Here is a 17,254-nt window from a genome sequence, read left to right on the forward strand (position 1 = left end):
TCGAAATACAAATGATCCAAATTATACTTCCCATGTTTGAAAGGTCGAGTCAAATCGCACAATGTATTATGCATTTAGAAAATTGTAGGACACTAAATTTTACTATTTTTTATTATTTTTATTATTTTTTGAATTTTTAAGAAATGGCCAAATTTAATATTCAATCATTTTTATATTTTTATTATTTTTTGTTGGTCTGTCTTTTAAAATTCTAAAAGCCAGGAAAAATATTGTAGTAAGATTTGACATCCTACAAGATTTTGATGAGTAATTATTTTCATTGCTTCTTGAATTGAATAGTTTGCCTGTAAACGGTATAATAATCTTCTCAAAGAGGAGTCGGTCACCGACAAGGGCAGACTGGAATATAAACACATTGAACAAGTTGCTCAACATAATTAGAGCGACACACCATCATTTATCACATAGTATTATCTAAAGGAATTCCTAGAACATCACAGAGAAACATCAAAAGCGCATTCAGATAGCACCAGTGACTGCGAGGGAATGCGTTCTATACTTTTTTTTTTCTTCTTGATTGGCATTCACAGATCTTTAGTTTCGCTGCTTTTTTTTTTTTTTTTCTTTTTTTTCATAGACTGAGAGAAGAGGAATACTCTCATTCTCTTCGGTTTCATACACGAAAAAAAAAACAGTAGCCAAAATATCATGTTAGTAAACTATTACTCGTGAAATTATGCATGTAAATAAAAAGCATGTAATTCAACAACCCTAGTTAAGAAGCATTTTGAAAAAAATAACGACAAAAGTATAAAAAATAACATAGAAAACACCATTGTATACAGAAATCATATTACTAAACTGCATGAACCATACAATGTAAATAACGTTAACTATCATGGTAAGCTTGATAATTGTTTGACAAGGCCTCGTAGTATTCTCTTTGCTGAAAAAAATAAAGGGAAAAATACAGATAATATTAGAAAACAACCATGGTATTCTAGACGAAACAAACAGGACACCAAGTACAAAAGAATCAAATCCCCACTGCAAAATTGGAAAAGAGAATAGCAAAGTTCATACCTCGTTGGTGACAGATGGGGTTATTTTAGATAAAGCAAGCTCAAAATGAGATGCCTTAATAGGCCATTCATATGAGATACTGGTTTCATTTGCCAAGTTCTCTCGTATTGCAAACCTAGCTGCTTCATCCACCTAAAACCGAGAAAAACAAAGAAGGAAAAAAAAAATCTAAAAACACAGAAAGGGACAACAATAATTATAATATGTCATGCTGGTTTTAGATTTTGGCCAAGATAGATATAGCCCCATTCCTCCTTTTTTTTTTAAATTTTACCCGGATTTAAAAATGATATGGATTTGTTTTAATTAGGAAAATATAAAGCAATTGGAACTAAATTTTTGTCTGAGATGAGCTATAAGCATTTAAATGAAAAAAAAAAATCATAGTATACTCCGCCTGTGTAGTTTTATACACATGCCTATCCCAAGCCAAGTCAGGAAAAATGAGAAGGGTTCGTGATAGGTTTGGCGAGACAGCAGTAAAAAAACTTCTTTATGGAAATGAAACCCTCACGAATTGGGCAGTAGTAGTACTAGGATGGGTAACCTCCTAGGAAGTTCCTGTGTTGCTGATTCCGATTGAATTTCATTCCTAGCCGACTCAAACTTGATTAAGAATAAAAGCTTTGAAGAAGGAAAAGAGGCTTAAGGAGATCCTAGGAAACCATTCAAGGAGAGAGAAGAAATGACAGAAAAACAATTAAATAATGAAAAGTTGCTCAAGGAACACCTCAGCTGAGGGTAGAATCATAAAAGAAAGGACCTTTTTGAGCTCTAAGGAGACCCTAAGGAGGGCTGATTCTTAAGGAGAAGGGAAGGCTGCCCTAAGTTTTGACATTGAGGGATGCTTAATCTTCTCTAAGGAAGGGTTGTTCGTTGGAATTAAGGGGGATTAAGAGTCTAAGGAGCTCTAAGGAGCCCAGCTGAACAGGTACACTGAGCCTAAATATATTTTAGAAATCGACATCCCAGTGAGGGAGACAGGGAGAGAGATTTTACCAGAGAGGCAAGGTCTGCACCCGATAGGTTGTTGCACCGCTCCATTCGGGCCAGAGCATCAAGGTCCACACCAGCATCAATGGGCCTCTCACGTGCAAGGGCCTTCATGATAGCCACTCGCTCATCTGCACTAGGAAGTGGAACATATAGTATCTTTCCAAGTCTTCCTGGCCTCAGTAGTGCCTGATCCATCACCTCTATCCTGTCATACAACAATATATAAGCTAAGATTGATTTCACCTCTATCCTATCATATGACGATATATAAAGCTAAGAATGATTCTTAGCTAACAGGTTGGATTTTTGTGGAATACAATACCCATTTTAATCTTTTATGCAATAAGATTTAGGTCTTTAATTTTCACATTACACTCCATATATTGAATACAGATAAAGATCACCTTTTTAAACAAGTAAACTAACCCAAAATAGCTAAAAACTGATGGTTATTTCAAAACAATGGAAAAATGAAAAAAGAAAACAAAGGTATCTATCCATCCTACTGTCAAAAGTGGCCAATTTTGTTCATTATATCAATTTATGTTAGCAAGAACAGGACATGAAGCAGGGTCTGGGAATTATTAACAAAAAAACTCCCATATGATAATTTGTTATGCTTCATACTATTTCTGCGCATTAAACTAATATCAGAGCAGATATCAACATTAGTTTTTGAAAGCAACTCAATAAAAATGTAATTTGTCTGGTAGTTGTATGACGAATCTGTGTATGCGACCACCTATCAGATGTAACAACAAATTAAAGTGGGACCTCGTACCTGTTGGTGGCTCCAATAACAAAAACACTTTGACGGTCCTCAGCCCCATGAATCTCTATCAGAAGCTGATAACCAAATTAAACAAATGAATAAATAACCAAATTAAACTCCCATATGAAAGAGTATTTTAGGTGTCACAAAGCATACCTGGTTCACTACACGATCTGCTACCAATCCTCCCTCTGTGCCTCTCCTTGCAGTAAGAGCATCTATCTGAAGAAATTAACAAAAGATGAAATTTGTTGGGAATATTAACGGGAAAATAATGTACCTACTATTCTATGGCTTTATATAGAAAGAAAATACTTGTCATGCATTCTATGGCTTTAACTTTCTCATGCTACACGTGTGTTGCCAAGGAATAGCAACTACTATGCTCAGTTTTGTACCAGTCCGGTGCTGTCTTTCTGATATTACCGTAATATAAAACTATATACACATTACCTCATCAAAGAAGAGAATGCAAGGGGAATTAGTACGTGCACGCACAAATAACTTTCTAACTTCAGATTCGCTTTCACCTACATATTTACTCAATAGCTCCGGGCCCTGAAACAGAGAAAAAATGATGAATCCTAGCATATTTTAAAATTTAAACAATGCACAACAAAAAACATCTTCAAGAAATGAGGAAACATGTTCTAATATATGAACTGTCAGGAAGCATCAGAATGTACTGCACGGATCTTAAAGAGCAATATAAGATTAGATATTTTGTAGAAGTGTGTGCCTTTTGATGTGTACCTTAAGAAAGAAAGAGCTAAAGCATATCCAAAATTAATGGGAAGAATGAAAGCCATCATTCAACTAAACTCCCCCCCCCCCCCCCTCACACACACACAAACAAAATGAAGTAAAACCCAGTAACTGAAAATGTCTGGAGGAACAAAACCTCAATATAAGAAATGAAAAACTCATAGTACCTTTATGTGTATAAAATTAGCACCTGCCTCATTTGCAACTGCTTTAGCAATCAGGGTTTTGCCACAGCCAGGAGGGCCAAAAAGCAAAACTCCTGCTTCAAATTTTAATCTCATTTTCTTGAAAAACACATCAAATAATACATGGTCAGAACGGTTCAAAGAAAAACTTTAACATTCTTACAAAAAGAAAGTAGTCTACCTCATGAATTTCAGGAATTTTTATTCTTTGAACAATGCATTCATTGAACACATTTTTTATAAAACTAAGCCCCCCCACATCATTCCATGTCACATTAGGTATTGAAGTAAATCCTTCTCTTCTTAAAGAAGGTTGTATTATTTTAGCTGCTTCCTGAAAAATAATAAAAGAAAACAAGTGCTAAGCTGATAGAAATCCAGATACAACTTGAGCAGTACGCTAAATTGATTTTGTCAGTATTTGTAACTGTACATCTTTTATCATCGGTAAGGGCCGATATCACTTGAACTTACTTACATGAATGGTAACATGTACTGTAACATATTAAAAGCTTAACAAAAAGTCTTTTCACTCTCAGAGTATACTACCAGTAAGAAAGTATGATGATTGATCAACATCTGTCATGTGCACCTAAACTCCCTTGCTGTTGGAAGCGAAGCCGAAACAAAAATATTTCTCCATATTTAGGGTATATAAAACATGCAGCATTTAGGGGTAAGATGAAGAAAATTACCACAATACTAAAGCAGAAAAAGGAAGTCCCAAAAAAGAAACTAATCTTCATCAAAATGACATGTGTTCATAAGGCTCACAACACCTCAAAAAACAATCTAAATTTTCAAACGGTCACAAAATTAATCTTTAGAAATAATTTGTATATAGAAGAGACAATCAGCAATGAAGAAGAGTTGATTTAGGCATTCTTTTATGATTTTCTAAATAAAGAACCACTGCATTAAAAGAAACAAAAAAAAAATTACCTCATAGTCGGCCATAGTGATGCTAAGGCTTTCCAACTCAGTTTCATCCCAAGGTTGCGTCCACAAATCTCCCAGATTCAACCTGTATTGTCTCTCATAAAATATCCTATTGATGGCCAGATTCCCGGCCTCGTTCACCAATGATTGCAGATCAGCACCAACAAACCCAGGTGTTAATTTTGCAATCTTGATAAGGTCAAATTTGCCCTCCAATCTCACCCTGTACAAACAGCGTGTCAATTACATAAATTTATGGGGGTCAGAGTGAGTTTGAACCAGCATGAACTATCTTGTTTGGTCCAAGTACATACAGCATGGAAATTGCATATATAGATATATATGCATATATATACATATATATCAATATATGTATATACATGTGTGTGTGTGTGTGTGTGTGTGTGTGTGGGTCAGACTGAGATTGATCCAGCATGAACTAGCTTGTTCGACAAGCACTGACTTAATCAACTTGTATCCCACAGATGCTTCTTTTTTGCCCTAATGCATGATTGGCCAATTGCCAAGTTATCACTTATCAGCTGATAGCAGTAAATAGTAAATATCACAGATGATAGCAGTAAATATCATCCCCAAGTCACAAAGTTGAAATCCTAGGAACATAAAAGTTACCATATGTAAACAACATTGACGCAAACACAACTAATTCACAATTCTCTTACCATCTGTTACAAAATACTAAAACATAAAAGAGGTACAGGATAATGAGCTTAATTGGGTTACCAAATGGATTCTTAAGACCTACCCTTGTGTCAACGTGGACAATATCTCTGCACGTGCACCTTCATCTGGTACACTCAGTGCTATTTCCTTGTTGAACCTTCCTGCCCGTCTAAGTGCTTCGTCAACGGCATCAGGTCTATTTGTCGCTCCAATGACAAGCACATAACCAGGTGGTTTATCCTGTGACAGGTCTGGTTTTTGAACTTTCACAGCCTGGTGGAACGTGTCCATGCAAGTTATCAGCTGGGTCACGATTCGTTGCTCCATCCCTCTCTGGAGGTTCTCTCTCTTTGATCCAATGGCATCTATTTCGTCTATGAAGATTATGGAAGGTGCAGTTCGGTATGCCTTTTCAAATAAGCTTCTTATGTTCTTTTCAGAGGCACCTGATATGAAAGGATCCAAATAAATGAAAATTGTGCAATGAGTTGATCAGCTCATAATTTGCAGCTTAAGTAAGCAAAATAAGTTATAACATAGCATCTTAATCAAGTTTCTGAGAAATGCTCACAAGTATTTACTTTTGTGACATCAAAGCACAGTATTAGAATTTTCTAGGGTTTTCATTCAAGAATAAGCACCCATGTAAGGGGAATTTATAAATCAATAAAGCAATCCTCATTTCAATTAAAGCTTACACGCCTTCTCTTTCAAAGAAAAAAGGGAACAAAGCCTTACATTATAGTTCTTTAAAAACTATTAACATTCTTTAGAAATAAAATGAAATCTAATAGCTCTGTAGAGAGACAAAAAAAGAAAGTGCAATTAGCATAAAATTACCAGAACTAAAAAAAATTAACTTCATACCCGAAACACCAGAGACGACCTCTGGGGCAGAGATCTGATAAAATGGGACTCCCGTCTCATTTGCAATTGCATGAGCCAAAGTAGTCTTTCCACACCCAGGTGGACCATGCAATAACAACCCTTTCAAAGGCTTGACGCCAAGATGACTAAGCAACCGAGGATGTAGAAGGGGCAGGATCACCTTCATCCTCAGCTCCTCTATCACTCCATTCATCCCTCCCAAATCCGCAAACCTCGGCCACACCATTCTTTCATGTCCCCCACTATTACCACTATACCCCTCACCAACAGGCCTATTATTAGTTGCCATTTCTGTTGCCACATCAATCTCCATATTATTCTCCCGTCTGCTTTTCCCTGATGATTTGGCCATGGTGGCACACTCATCCGACACCTGTGGTTGTGGACGATCCTGAACTATTTTCACCGGTTGCTTTGGTGTTGATTTTCTTAGGTAACTGTCTCTGAGAATGGATTTGGTGACATCAGAATCAGGTTCAGGATTGGGATCATCGGCTTCTGAGGTGGAGGTGTATTGGGACCCACCAGATTCTTCATCAGACATAGTGACGCTGAAGTTGCGACGAAGATGGTTAGATTCTAGCTGGAGGAGACGAGATTCTGATATGGAGAGCGAGGGACGACAAATTTGGCGCTTGTGTGAGGTGGTAGGAGAGGCGGTGTAATCGCTGTTCAAAGCATCATAGAGGGAATTGACAGAAGTGGGGGCAGGATGGTGAAGGGATGTTAGGACTTCGCTGACCTGGAGAGAGAATTTGTTTAACTAAAAAAATAATAACAATAAGATAATATAAGATTTCAGATGTGCACACAAAGGCAATTATGTTTTTCCTTTTTTATCTTGTGATCTAAGGGGTTTTTATTTTTCTTCTTTTTATCACTCAGTTTGATAGTCAACATAAGGATCTGAACATGTATTTTTGGCCAATAAAAAGGGCCAAACTGGGAGAACTGTAGACAAATTTTGGTTAGCATTATGATTTAAAAACCTTATTTTTTTTTCAGTAACTAAACTATATTGTGCTCTCCACACCATATTGGACAACTCTGTTTTGGTTTACGCACTTTCTATGCTTCTTTTATGATAAATTGGGGTCCATGAAAGACCTTGTACTTAATTAAATATAAAAATGAAATACTGTGATTAAACTCCAGCATCAAACCCTAAACCCCAAACAGACTCGCAGAAAAATATTTCTCTTGATAACTTTCTTGCATAGTACCGATTAATATATCAACTCTCATCCATATTAAATCATGACTAATCTCTCAACCAAACGAGTACTATGCTAGGAAGAAAGGAAGAAAAATGTTGAAAAAACCTGACGAGAGAATGGCTGAAGCTTATAGCGGCGATACTCCGGGTGACGGTTTCGGAGGCTCAATGCTACTGACTCTGCATCGAGAGAGGTGTTCAGTTTCGACTAGACGATGCGCTGTCGAAGAAGGGGTCCGTTGGAGAGCAACAGTCCTCTGCCGCGGCCTCTCTTTTCCATCTCTCTCTGGCGTCTCATCTGGTTTCTCGTCAGCCGTCTAGGTTTACCAATTCCTTCGGCGGCTGCGGCTGTTTGAGAATTGCGGGGCAATCTCTACTTTTGATAAAGAGCAAAAATGGCATGTCTAATAATATCATGTCACACGATCAATTTTTTCAACATTCGCACATCTCTACTTTTGGAAAAAGAAAAAATGGTACGACATGCAAACTGATATGATAATATCATGCCACGCGATCAATTTTTTCAGCATCTTATATATTATCGAAATAAATCTGCTGTGATTCTTCACGAATCAGAGGACCCTGCTTTTCCAAATCCAATCCTTTATTTTATGAAATATACAAATCTCAAAATCTGTAATTTTCTGTGCACGAATTTCGAAATAAATGAAGGTATGGATTTGAAATAGCAGGGTTCTGTGATTCCTGAAGAATCACAGCAGATTTAGTTCCATATATTATATTCAAAAACCGAAGACAATAATACAACTACTGACACGGTTCAAGTGGGGCAGCTGTCTTCCTTAATTTTGAATTTTAGTGGTGATTTATTGGTCCGATCGATTATTAGACCTATTATTTCGACTTGTTTCCATACAAAAATCTATGTTTTGAACCAACAAATGATGTCTTTTTACATTGAATATCCATAGAATGTGGTACTGCTATGTTTTGGTTCTTATTTTGCAGAAATCAGGCGAAATCGGGCAAAATCAGGCGAATGGCAGACTTCAGGAAGATCTGATGCGAGTCGCATCACCCATGATGCGGGTCGCATCAAAGCCCAAAGAGACCTGCGATGCGACCCTCACTCCTCTCTTGAAGACCAGATGATGCTTGTCGCATCTACCTGATACGAGTCGCATCAACTGTTGCCGCCCAATTCAAATTCAACCCGATAAGCCCCAAGTCAGATCCGTTGCCTATATAAGCAGGTCCTATGCCAGAATTTCGGGAGCTTTTTCCCCCTTTACATTTCAGATCACTTAGAGAGCAGAGATCAAGAGAGAAGAAGGAGATTGGAGCTTGCTTGAAGAAGAGGAGAAGAGAAGATTGCAAGATCCTCTCCAATCCACCTTGGATCTTCGAGCTTCATCATGATCTGCCTATTCTCTCTCTCTTTTATGCTTTCTTTTACTATGCTTGAGTAGATCTCTAGTTCCTAGGGTTAGGATGTAGTCTCTAAACTTTGTCTTTGAGTTGCATGTTGTTTTGATCTAAGTTTGAACTTGTGTGATTCTTTATTTGAGTATTCATTGATTGCTTGATTGATTCTTGATTGTCTACTGTTAAATGTCTATAGCATCTCTTCTAGTAATTTGACCTTGATGTTTCTTGCAATTGTGATTGAGTATTTGAAGTAGATTTATGATCAATAGTAGCCGAGAGGTGAACTTTCCATTATCGAAAGGTTGTGGATACTTCTAGCAAACCAGACAATCAATTTAGGTTAGATACCAGTAGGTGAGAGCTACAGGTTGAAGCCTCGCACAAGAAATCAACTTAGATACGAACACATGTCAGCTCTGCTCGAGGGCCATGCGACCCGCATCAGAGATGATGCGAGTCGCATCATACGGGTCGCATCAGAGATGATGCGAGTCGCATGATAGGTCCAGAGAAGGCAAAGTTTGGGATGAAACCTGAGACCCTGGGAACGCCTTTTATCATTGTTCAAAACCAAAACCTTTAATTGCTTTCATTTACCGTTAATAGAATTGACACTCGAAATTAGGAAATATAAACAAACCAAACTCAACTTTTCACACTTCTAGTACCTAACTCGGATTAGTAAGAATTTAGAACTCGAATTGTACCGTCCCTGAGGATCGATACCTTATTATATTATACGGATAGGACTGTGCACTTGCAGTCTTAGACGAGAGTAGATCCAAGGTTTAAACTGGTACAGCTAGCTGTACCTGAAACTTTGTAGCATACTTTTGTAAGCGAACAAGTTTTTGGCGCCGTTGCCGGGGACGGCTATCAATTCTTTTCTAGATTTTTGTTTTTCTTAGTTAATCTAGATTTTAATTTGTATCTTTTCTTTTGCTCTACTTCCTTATTACTAAAAACTGGCTTTCATTCCCCCTCCTGCAGGTAAATACAAGCTGACTTACCAACTGAGGAGCAGAGGGCCACTTTTTGATGACACACCTCCAGATGACACAGTTCCTGCTCAGACATCAACTGAAGCGACCCGCATCGAAGTTGACGCGACCCGCATCACAACTGAAGCGACTTGCATCACAACTGAAGCGACTCGCATCACAGAAACAATGTCAGAACATCCGAGCAGGGAGGACAGGGATGCAGAAGCCAGAGATAGAGAAAGAGAAGACTTGACCGACCAGTCTGACGACGACATGGATGTCTTCATGCCGAGGACCTTGCGAGAGTTTAACGTGCCAAGGGCCGGAGATGTCCGAGGTGCGATCAGACTACCAAGGATTCCCGGACAACAACCGAACTTCAACCCATGAGTTGTCAACATGGTTCAACAGAACGTCTTCAATGGCATGGATCACGAGGATCCACATGCTCATCTCCAAACCTTCCTTGAATGTATCACAACCATCAAGACCAATGGGGCGACAGCTGATTACACCAAACTTGCTTTATTTCCTTTTACTCTTAGGGACAAGGCCAAGAAATGGTTAGGGTCGTTACCAAGGGATTCCATTACCAATTGGAAGGAATTATCTAAGTTGTTTCTCACTAGGTTTTTCCCCCACAAAAGAACTGCCAAGGTAAGGAACCAACTGACCAGCTTTAGGCAAAGGTCTGATGAACCCCTTAATGAGGCATGGGAAAGGTTTAGGGAGTTGCAGTACTCATGTCCCCACCATGGCATTCCTGATTGGTTGTTGATTCAGACCTTCTATGATGGTTTAACCGAAAGTACTCGTACCACTGTTGATGCAGTTGCAGGTGGAGCGCTAATGTGAAGGGAACCTCTGGAGGCCATGAACTTGACAACATGGCGCAAAACCAACAGTGGTCTGGCCGAGACAATACCCGACCTGGAGGTGGAGGCAGGCACGAAGTTGATCAAATCACTGCTCTAACCGCCAAATTGGATGCCATGCAACGAGCGATGGATAAGTTGAGTGTGAAGGCAGTCGAGCAACAGCCGCAAGCATGTGTCATGTGCGGTGACGAGAGGCACGCTTACGAGCAGTGTCCATTGGTGCAGGATGAAGAAGAGGCTGAGCAGGTCAACTCCATCAACAATGAACCTTCCTTCTTTCCGAGACCTCCCTTCAACCGATCGTACTCCAAGGATCCAATGGAACAACAGAATTGGAATAGGAATCAAACCAACCCTGCACCTCTCAACAATGCTCCCAGACCCCCTTTCACCAACCTCACCAACAACAACAACACCTTCATCAATCCTTCATCTGGCAACAACTGGAACAATTCTTCTGGGGGAGGTAGAGGTGCTATCGGGTCGGGTCGGGTCCGGGTACTATTATATTTGGACCCGGACCCTAAAAGTGTTCGGGTCCAAATTTCGATCCATATACTTATTTGTTTCAAATCGGGTCGGGTCCGGATCCGGATACCTATCTACCCGTAGATATTTCGGGTCCAGTCTTTCGGTTCTGGGTAGATAGATACCCGTTACTTGTTTGTGGATTATCGGGTCCGGTTCGAATACGGGGCGGTTCTGGATCCAGAGCGGGTATAGGTCACAACTCCAAAGTATTCGAGAAATTATTTACATTTAAATATAATTATAATTTCTTAAACATCTCATATAATAAATCATTACAATATAAATTAAAAACTACTGCAAAATAAAAATTATACTATTAATCATGTTTATAAATAATAAAATATATCATGCTACATAGCAAAATAAAAATAATAACTCTAAATTATTAGTTGGTTGTTGGTTGTTTGGAGTACTCATGGTGTAACAAAAAATATTGAATTCAGTTTTTTGTTAATAGCTTTTGAATTCAGGAGGATGGAGGAGATATAATTTTTAGAAAGTAAAATATTAGAGATGATGATTTTCTTTTCTATAATTCAAAAAAATCTATGAATTGAATGTAATAGAAGAAAAAAGGTATAAAATAAGCTGGTTATGGAAGAATAAATTTGACAATCATGTGTCATGTGTCACATGTGTATAATATAGAACAAAAATTAAAGGGCATAATTAAAGGGCTAGTTAAGGATGTAATTAAAGGGTAGTGTAAAACAATAGCATAAATTTGGTTAAGTTTTATCAAATTATAGCTCAGCTGAAATATATTATCTAACACAAAAACTTGATGCAGAGTTATTAATATATATTTTATCGGGTATTTATACGGGTATCGGGTCAGGTCAGGTTATGGGTCGGATAATTAAATGATACCCATATCCTACCCATTACAGTATCGGTTCCGGTTCGGATCTGGATCGGATATTAAATTATTAATTTTGTACCCATACCCATAATTTAATCGGTTATATTTTTTAAACCATACCCTATCCAAATTAATCGGATCCGGGTCGGTTCCGGTCGGATCTGGTTCGGTTCCGGATCGGATCCGGGTAATCGGGTAAAAGTAGCACCTCTAGGGGGAGGCAACAACAGGAACTTCTACCAAAACGCCTCCTTCCCCAATCAGAACAACCGAGCACCTCAAGCTGGCCCTTCCAGACCATATGTGCCTCCCTATGCGACAAACTTCACACACGAGCAAGGGAAGATGAACCAAATGATTTGGGAGCAAATACAATCGATGGCAACTCAAATGGCCGCCCAAAGCAAATTGTTGGAGCAACTGAGTCATATCGTCACTTCTAGCCAACCTCAACCTGGCAAGCTACCCGCGCAGCCAGAACCAAACCCCAGAGGAGAAGCTAAGGCGATCACACTGAGGAGTGGGACCCAGTACGATGAACCAGCTTTCCCAACTGATCAGATTCCAACTGATGCGACTGGCACCACCACTGATGCGACTGGCACCACCATTGATGCAACCGGCACCACCACAGTGCGACTCGCATCAACACCAGAAGAACCTGTGGATGCGACCCGCAATGGTACAGTGCGACCCACATCAAAAGAGTCTGACAAGTATGACAAAGAGAAAGGGAAAGGAGTTGAGAAATTGGCACCTTACAGACCACCTGTGCCCTGGAGCATGCCATGGTCTAAAGGCCTTGGAGCTGGTGGAATCGAGTCGAGTCCACCCGATGTGACCCTCTTAGAACAAGATGCGACCCGCATCAAGGACCAGACAGAGAAACCCACTCTAGAGCTCAAGCCTCTACCAGCCAACCTCAGGTACGAGTACCTTGGACCAGATCAATCTCTCCCGGTTATAGTGAACGCAGAATTGAATCCCGAACAAACCGCCAAGCTTTTGGAGAAATTGAGGCTTCATCGAGGCGCGATTGGGTATTCGATCAACGACTTGAAGGGGATCAGCCCGTCCATCTGCTCACACTGAATCTTCTTGGAGGATGATCACAAGCCATCTGTTGAACACCAAAGACGGCTCAACCCGAACCTGAAGGAGGTAGTCAAGAAAGAGATTTTCAAGCTTCTGGACGCCGGTATCATATACCCTATCTCTGACAGTAAGTGGGTGAGCCCAGTCCACGTGGTGCCAAAGAAAGGAGGGGCAACAGTGGTAAGAAATGAGAAGAACGAGCTGGTCCAAACCCGTGTGGTGACAGGGCATCGCATGTGCATCGACTACAGGAAGTTGAATGCGGCCACACACAAGGACCATTTTCCTTTGCCATTCGTTGACCAACTCCTCGAACGACTTGAAGATCACTCCTATTTTTGCTATCTGGATGGTTACTCTGGTTTCTTCCAGATACCGATTCACCCACAAGACCAAGAAATGACCACTTTTACCTGTCCTTACGGTACGTACGCGTACCGTAGGATGCCATTTGGTCTGTGCAATGCACCAGCAACCTTTCAAAGAGCCATGATGGCCATCTTTTCAGACTTCATTGAGAAAGAGGTTGAAATTTTCATGGATGACTTCTCGGTGTATGGGGCATGTTTCGACTCTTGTCTGACTAACCTGTGCAAGATCTTGCAGAGATGTGAGGAAGTCCATCTCATTCTGAACTGGGAGAAATGCCACTTCATGGTCCAGTCAGGAGTCGTCCTGGGAAATGTCGTGACCTCCAAGGGCATAGAAGTCGACAAGGCAAAGATTGAGGTGATCGAGAAACTAGAGATTCCGACGTGCGTCAAAGGAGTTCGAAGCTTTCTGGGACATGCTGGATTCTACCGTCGGTTCATCAAGGATTTCTCCAAGATTGCTAAACCATTGACCAATCTGCTCATCAAAGAGTCTGACTTTGTCTTCACTGACGAATGCGTCCAATCTTTTTGCAGCTTGAAGGAAGCTCTCATCTCGGCACCTATCCTGCAACCTCCTGACTGGTCTCTTCCCTTTGAGATCATGTGCGATGCGAGCGACTACACAGTAGGAGCAGTTCTTGGGCAGAGGAAAGGAACGATGCCGTGTGCCATCTACTACGCTAGCAAGGTGCTAGATCCTGCCCAAATGAACTACACGACTACCGAGAAAGAACTTCTTGCCGTTGTGTTTGCTCTTTACAAGTTCAGGTCGTATCTGGTCGGTTCAAAGATCATCGTCTACACCGACCATGCCGCACTCAGGTACTTGTTGAAAAAGCAGGACGCAAAGCCTCGACTGATAAGATGGATTCTTCTCTTGCAAGAATTTGATCTTGAGATCAGAGACAAGAAGGGAGTCGAGAACACCGTAGCCGACCATCTGTCCAGACTTCGCTTGGATGACGAGAGCTCTGCCAACTTGCCAATCGATGATTCCTTCCCTGACGAGCAGCTCTTCTCAGCTTCAGCCTTGGATCACCTTGATGCGACTCGCATGGAGTGTCTTGCGACTCGCATCCATCATGATGAGACTCGCATGGGAGTCATTGCGACCCGCATGAGCAGGTATTCAGACCCTTGGTATGCAGACATGGCCAATTACTTTGCCTCTGGGATTCTCCCAAACACCATGATTTACCAACAGAGGAAAAAGCTAAAATCTGACGCAAAGTTCTATTTCTGGGACGAACCCTTTCTTTTCAAGTTAGGGATCGACAGCATTTTCCGACGCTGTGTACCACATGAAGAGACACGCTCCATTCTTGAGCACTGCCATTCATCCGCTTATGGAGGACATGCCTCGTTCTCCAAGACAGCCGCCAAGGTTTTGCAATGTGGTTTCTTCTGGCCATCTCTCTTTAAAGATGCGAAAGCCTTGGTGATGTCGTGTGACAAGTGTCAGCGCACTGGGAACATTACCAATCGAAATGAGATGCCTCTCAACTCCATTCTTGAGGTCGAGGTCTTCGACGTGTGGGGCATAGATTTCATGGGACCATTTTCAGCTTCATGTGGGAATGAGTACATCCTAGTTGCAGTTGACTACGTGTCAAAATGGGTCGAGGCAGTAGCTTGTCGAAGAGCTGACTCAGACGCGGTGAAGCGATTATTCAATGATGTCATTTTTCCTCGCTTTGGAGTGCCAAGAGCTGTCATCAGTGATGGAGGGAAGCATTTCATAAACCATCAATTCAACAATCTCCTGCGGCGACATGGAGTGACGCACAAGGTCTCCACCTCTTACCATCCTCAGTCGAATGGCCAAGCTGAAATCTCCAACAGGGAAATCAAATCTATCTTGGAGAAGACCGTGGCAAGAACAAGGAAGGATTGGTCTCTAAAGTTGAGTGACGCACTCTGGGCCTACCGTACCGCATTCAAAACGCCGATTGGGATGAGCCCTTTCAAACTGGTGTATGGGAAACCGTGTCATCTGCCAGTTGAGATTGAGCACAAGGCGTTCTGGGCCACTCGGGCTATCAACATGGACTTGTTGGCAGCTGGAGAGAAGCGTATCCTCGACTTGCATGAATTGGAGGAGATGCGTCAGCACTCATATGAGAATGCGAGAATCTACAAAGACAAGACCAAACGGATTCATGACAAGCGCATCATGTCTCGCGACTTCAAAGAAGGCGATCTGGTCCTTTTGTTCAATTCCAGGTTGCGACTCTTTCCTGGGAAATTGAAATCCAGATGGTCAGGTCCATTTGTTGTACGAAAGGTACATCATTTCGGTGCAATTGAAATTGGGAATGACGCATGTGGGAATTTCAAGGTGAACGGTCAGCGTCTCAAGCACTATGTGGCTGATCATGCCTATCAGGAGCGGTTTGTTCAGGACCTCTCCGATCCCGTCTCACCAAAGGATTAGCACAAAGGAGGTCGAGCTTGAGACCTAAAACAAGCGCTTCTTGGGAGGCAACCCAACCCCTTTCAGTTTACTTTTAGTTAGATTAGTTAAACATTCTTTTCTGTTTACTTGTCGTTTCAATTTGCCGTTTCAATTTGTTTCATCTTTTTTAAAGAAAATAATAATAATTTCCAGTCCATGCTTGATGCGACTCGCATCTCACTTGATGCGACTCGCAGTCCCCTCGATGCGACTCGCAGTCCCCTCGATGCGACTCGCATCCCCCTTGATGCGACTCGCATCACTGCGAACCGTCGCAGCATTGAAGGGGTGCTTCGAAACGATGCGAGTCTCACCATATAATCCTCACACCCGCACTCCCCTCTCCTCTCTTCTCCTCTCCTCAGCGAAAACCTTAAACCCTCTTCTCCGTTGCGACTCGAACCACCTCTGTGCGAGCCTCAACCAAGCCCTCAACCAAAACCCTAAATTCTTCTTCTTCCCCTACCCACCGGCCTTCACCACCTCTCCGCCGATCACCTCTCCATCTATCCCTGCCGAAAACTTCTTCTTCTCCCTTCTCCACCTTCTTCTACACTCACCACCACCATTGTTCTGCACCTTCTTTCTCTGTCGGATCGCCTCTACCATTAGAACCATCTCAGTGCGACTCGCATCACCAGGTTGCGACTCGCATCATCAGTCAGTGCGACCCGCATCATCAACAGTGCGACTCGCATCGCAGCCTTGTCAGACGCACCAGATCTACCAACGTTCAACGAGCGTCGCACCAAGCATAACTTTGAGCGCCGTCAAGCCGAGCTCCGCCGACAGATGGATCTCCGTATCCAACAGGGGATACCAGACCCCACTCCCTCTCCTTCTGAGTCTTCTGAGCAGCCCGACTGGTCTCAGCAAGACTCGGGTTCGGCTGGTAACAATAGTAACTCCTCACACTCTTCTTCTTCTCATTCTTCTTATCATCCATCTTCTTCTTCTCATTCAGGGGCAGGGTCTATGACCGTGGAGTACAATTCTGATGACTCTGACCCCGTTTCGGGTCAGTACACCCCTCGAGCAGCAGAGTACCCACCCCCTCACTTCACTCTCTCCAGCCATGGCATGATGGAGCGCTTTCTCATCCTCCGTCAGCGCACATATGAGAACACGCGCCGAGTTGATTTTGACACTCTCGATGCCTTTGGGGTTCGGGAGGACTTTCTCCGTCTCACCGGGA

The 17,254-nt window shown here is 41.6% G+C and overlaps 1 protein-coding gene and 1 non-coding gene across 3 annotated transcripts; both read right to left on the minus strand.

Moving 5' to 3' along the window:
* Positions 1 to 695: 695 nt before the first annotated feature.
* Positions 696 to 7,841, minus strand: LOC144554476 (cell division control protein 48 homolog C-like). 2 transcript variants are annotated; one of them, XM_078302792.1, is made up of 12 exons: positions 7,596 to 7,841; positions 6,253 to 7,015; positions 5,468 to 5,831; positions 4,705 to 4,924; positions 3,944 to 4,096; positions 3,745 to 3,861; positions 3,266 to 3,370; positions 2,969 to 3,034; positions 2,822 to 2,886; positions 2,044 to 2,245; positions 1,045 to 1,176; positions 696 to 907 (listed from the first exon to the last, which is right to left on the minus strand). In XM_078302792.1, the coding sequence occupies exons 2-12, from the start codon at positions 6,815 to 6,817 to the stop codon at positions 851 to 853; spliced, it is 2,046 nt and encodes a 681-aa protein (XP_078158918.1). In that variant the 5' UTR covers positions 6,818 to 7,015; positions 7,596 to 7,841; the 3' UTR covers positions 696 to 850. The 2 variants fall into 2 exon arrangements, with proteins under 2 accessions (XP_078158918.1, XP_078158919.1); XM_078302793.1 differs by having other exon boundaries at positions 6,253 to 7,036.
* A 2,677-nt stretch (positions 7,842 to 10,518) lies between these two features.
* LOC144555014 (small nucleolar RNA R71) lies at positions 10,519 to 10,625 on the minus strand. The gene has a single exon (XR_013511934.1). It is a non-coding gene; the product is annotated as a small nucleolar RNA R71 (small nucleolar RNA).
* Between the last annotated feature and the right edge of the window lie 6,629 nt (positions 10,626 to 17,254).

Source organism: Carex rostrata, chromosome 5 (assembly GCF_964058835.1).
Source record: "Carex rostrata chromosome 5, lpCarRost1.2, whole genome shotgun sequence".
NCBI classification, from domain to species: Eukaryota; Viridiplantae; Streptophyta; class Magnoliopsida; order Poales; family Cyperaceae; genus Carex; species Carex rostrata.

Bases quoted from the DNA above. Each gene is read 5' to 3' on its own strand.
- LOC144554476 (XM_078302792.1), bottom strand. From the start codon at position 6,817: ATGTCTGATGAAGAATCTGGTGGGTCCCAATACACCTCCACCTCAGAA. The intron at 5,832-6,252 runs GTATGAAGTTAA...CTTTCATATCAG, and splicing joins GGTCGTCTCTGGTGTTTCGG to GTGCCTCTGAAAAGAACATA. The intron at 2,887-2,968 runs GTATGCTTTGTG...TTTGGTTATCAG, and splicing joins CAGATCGTGTAGTGAACCAG to CTTCTGATAGAGATTCATGG.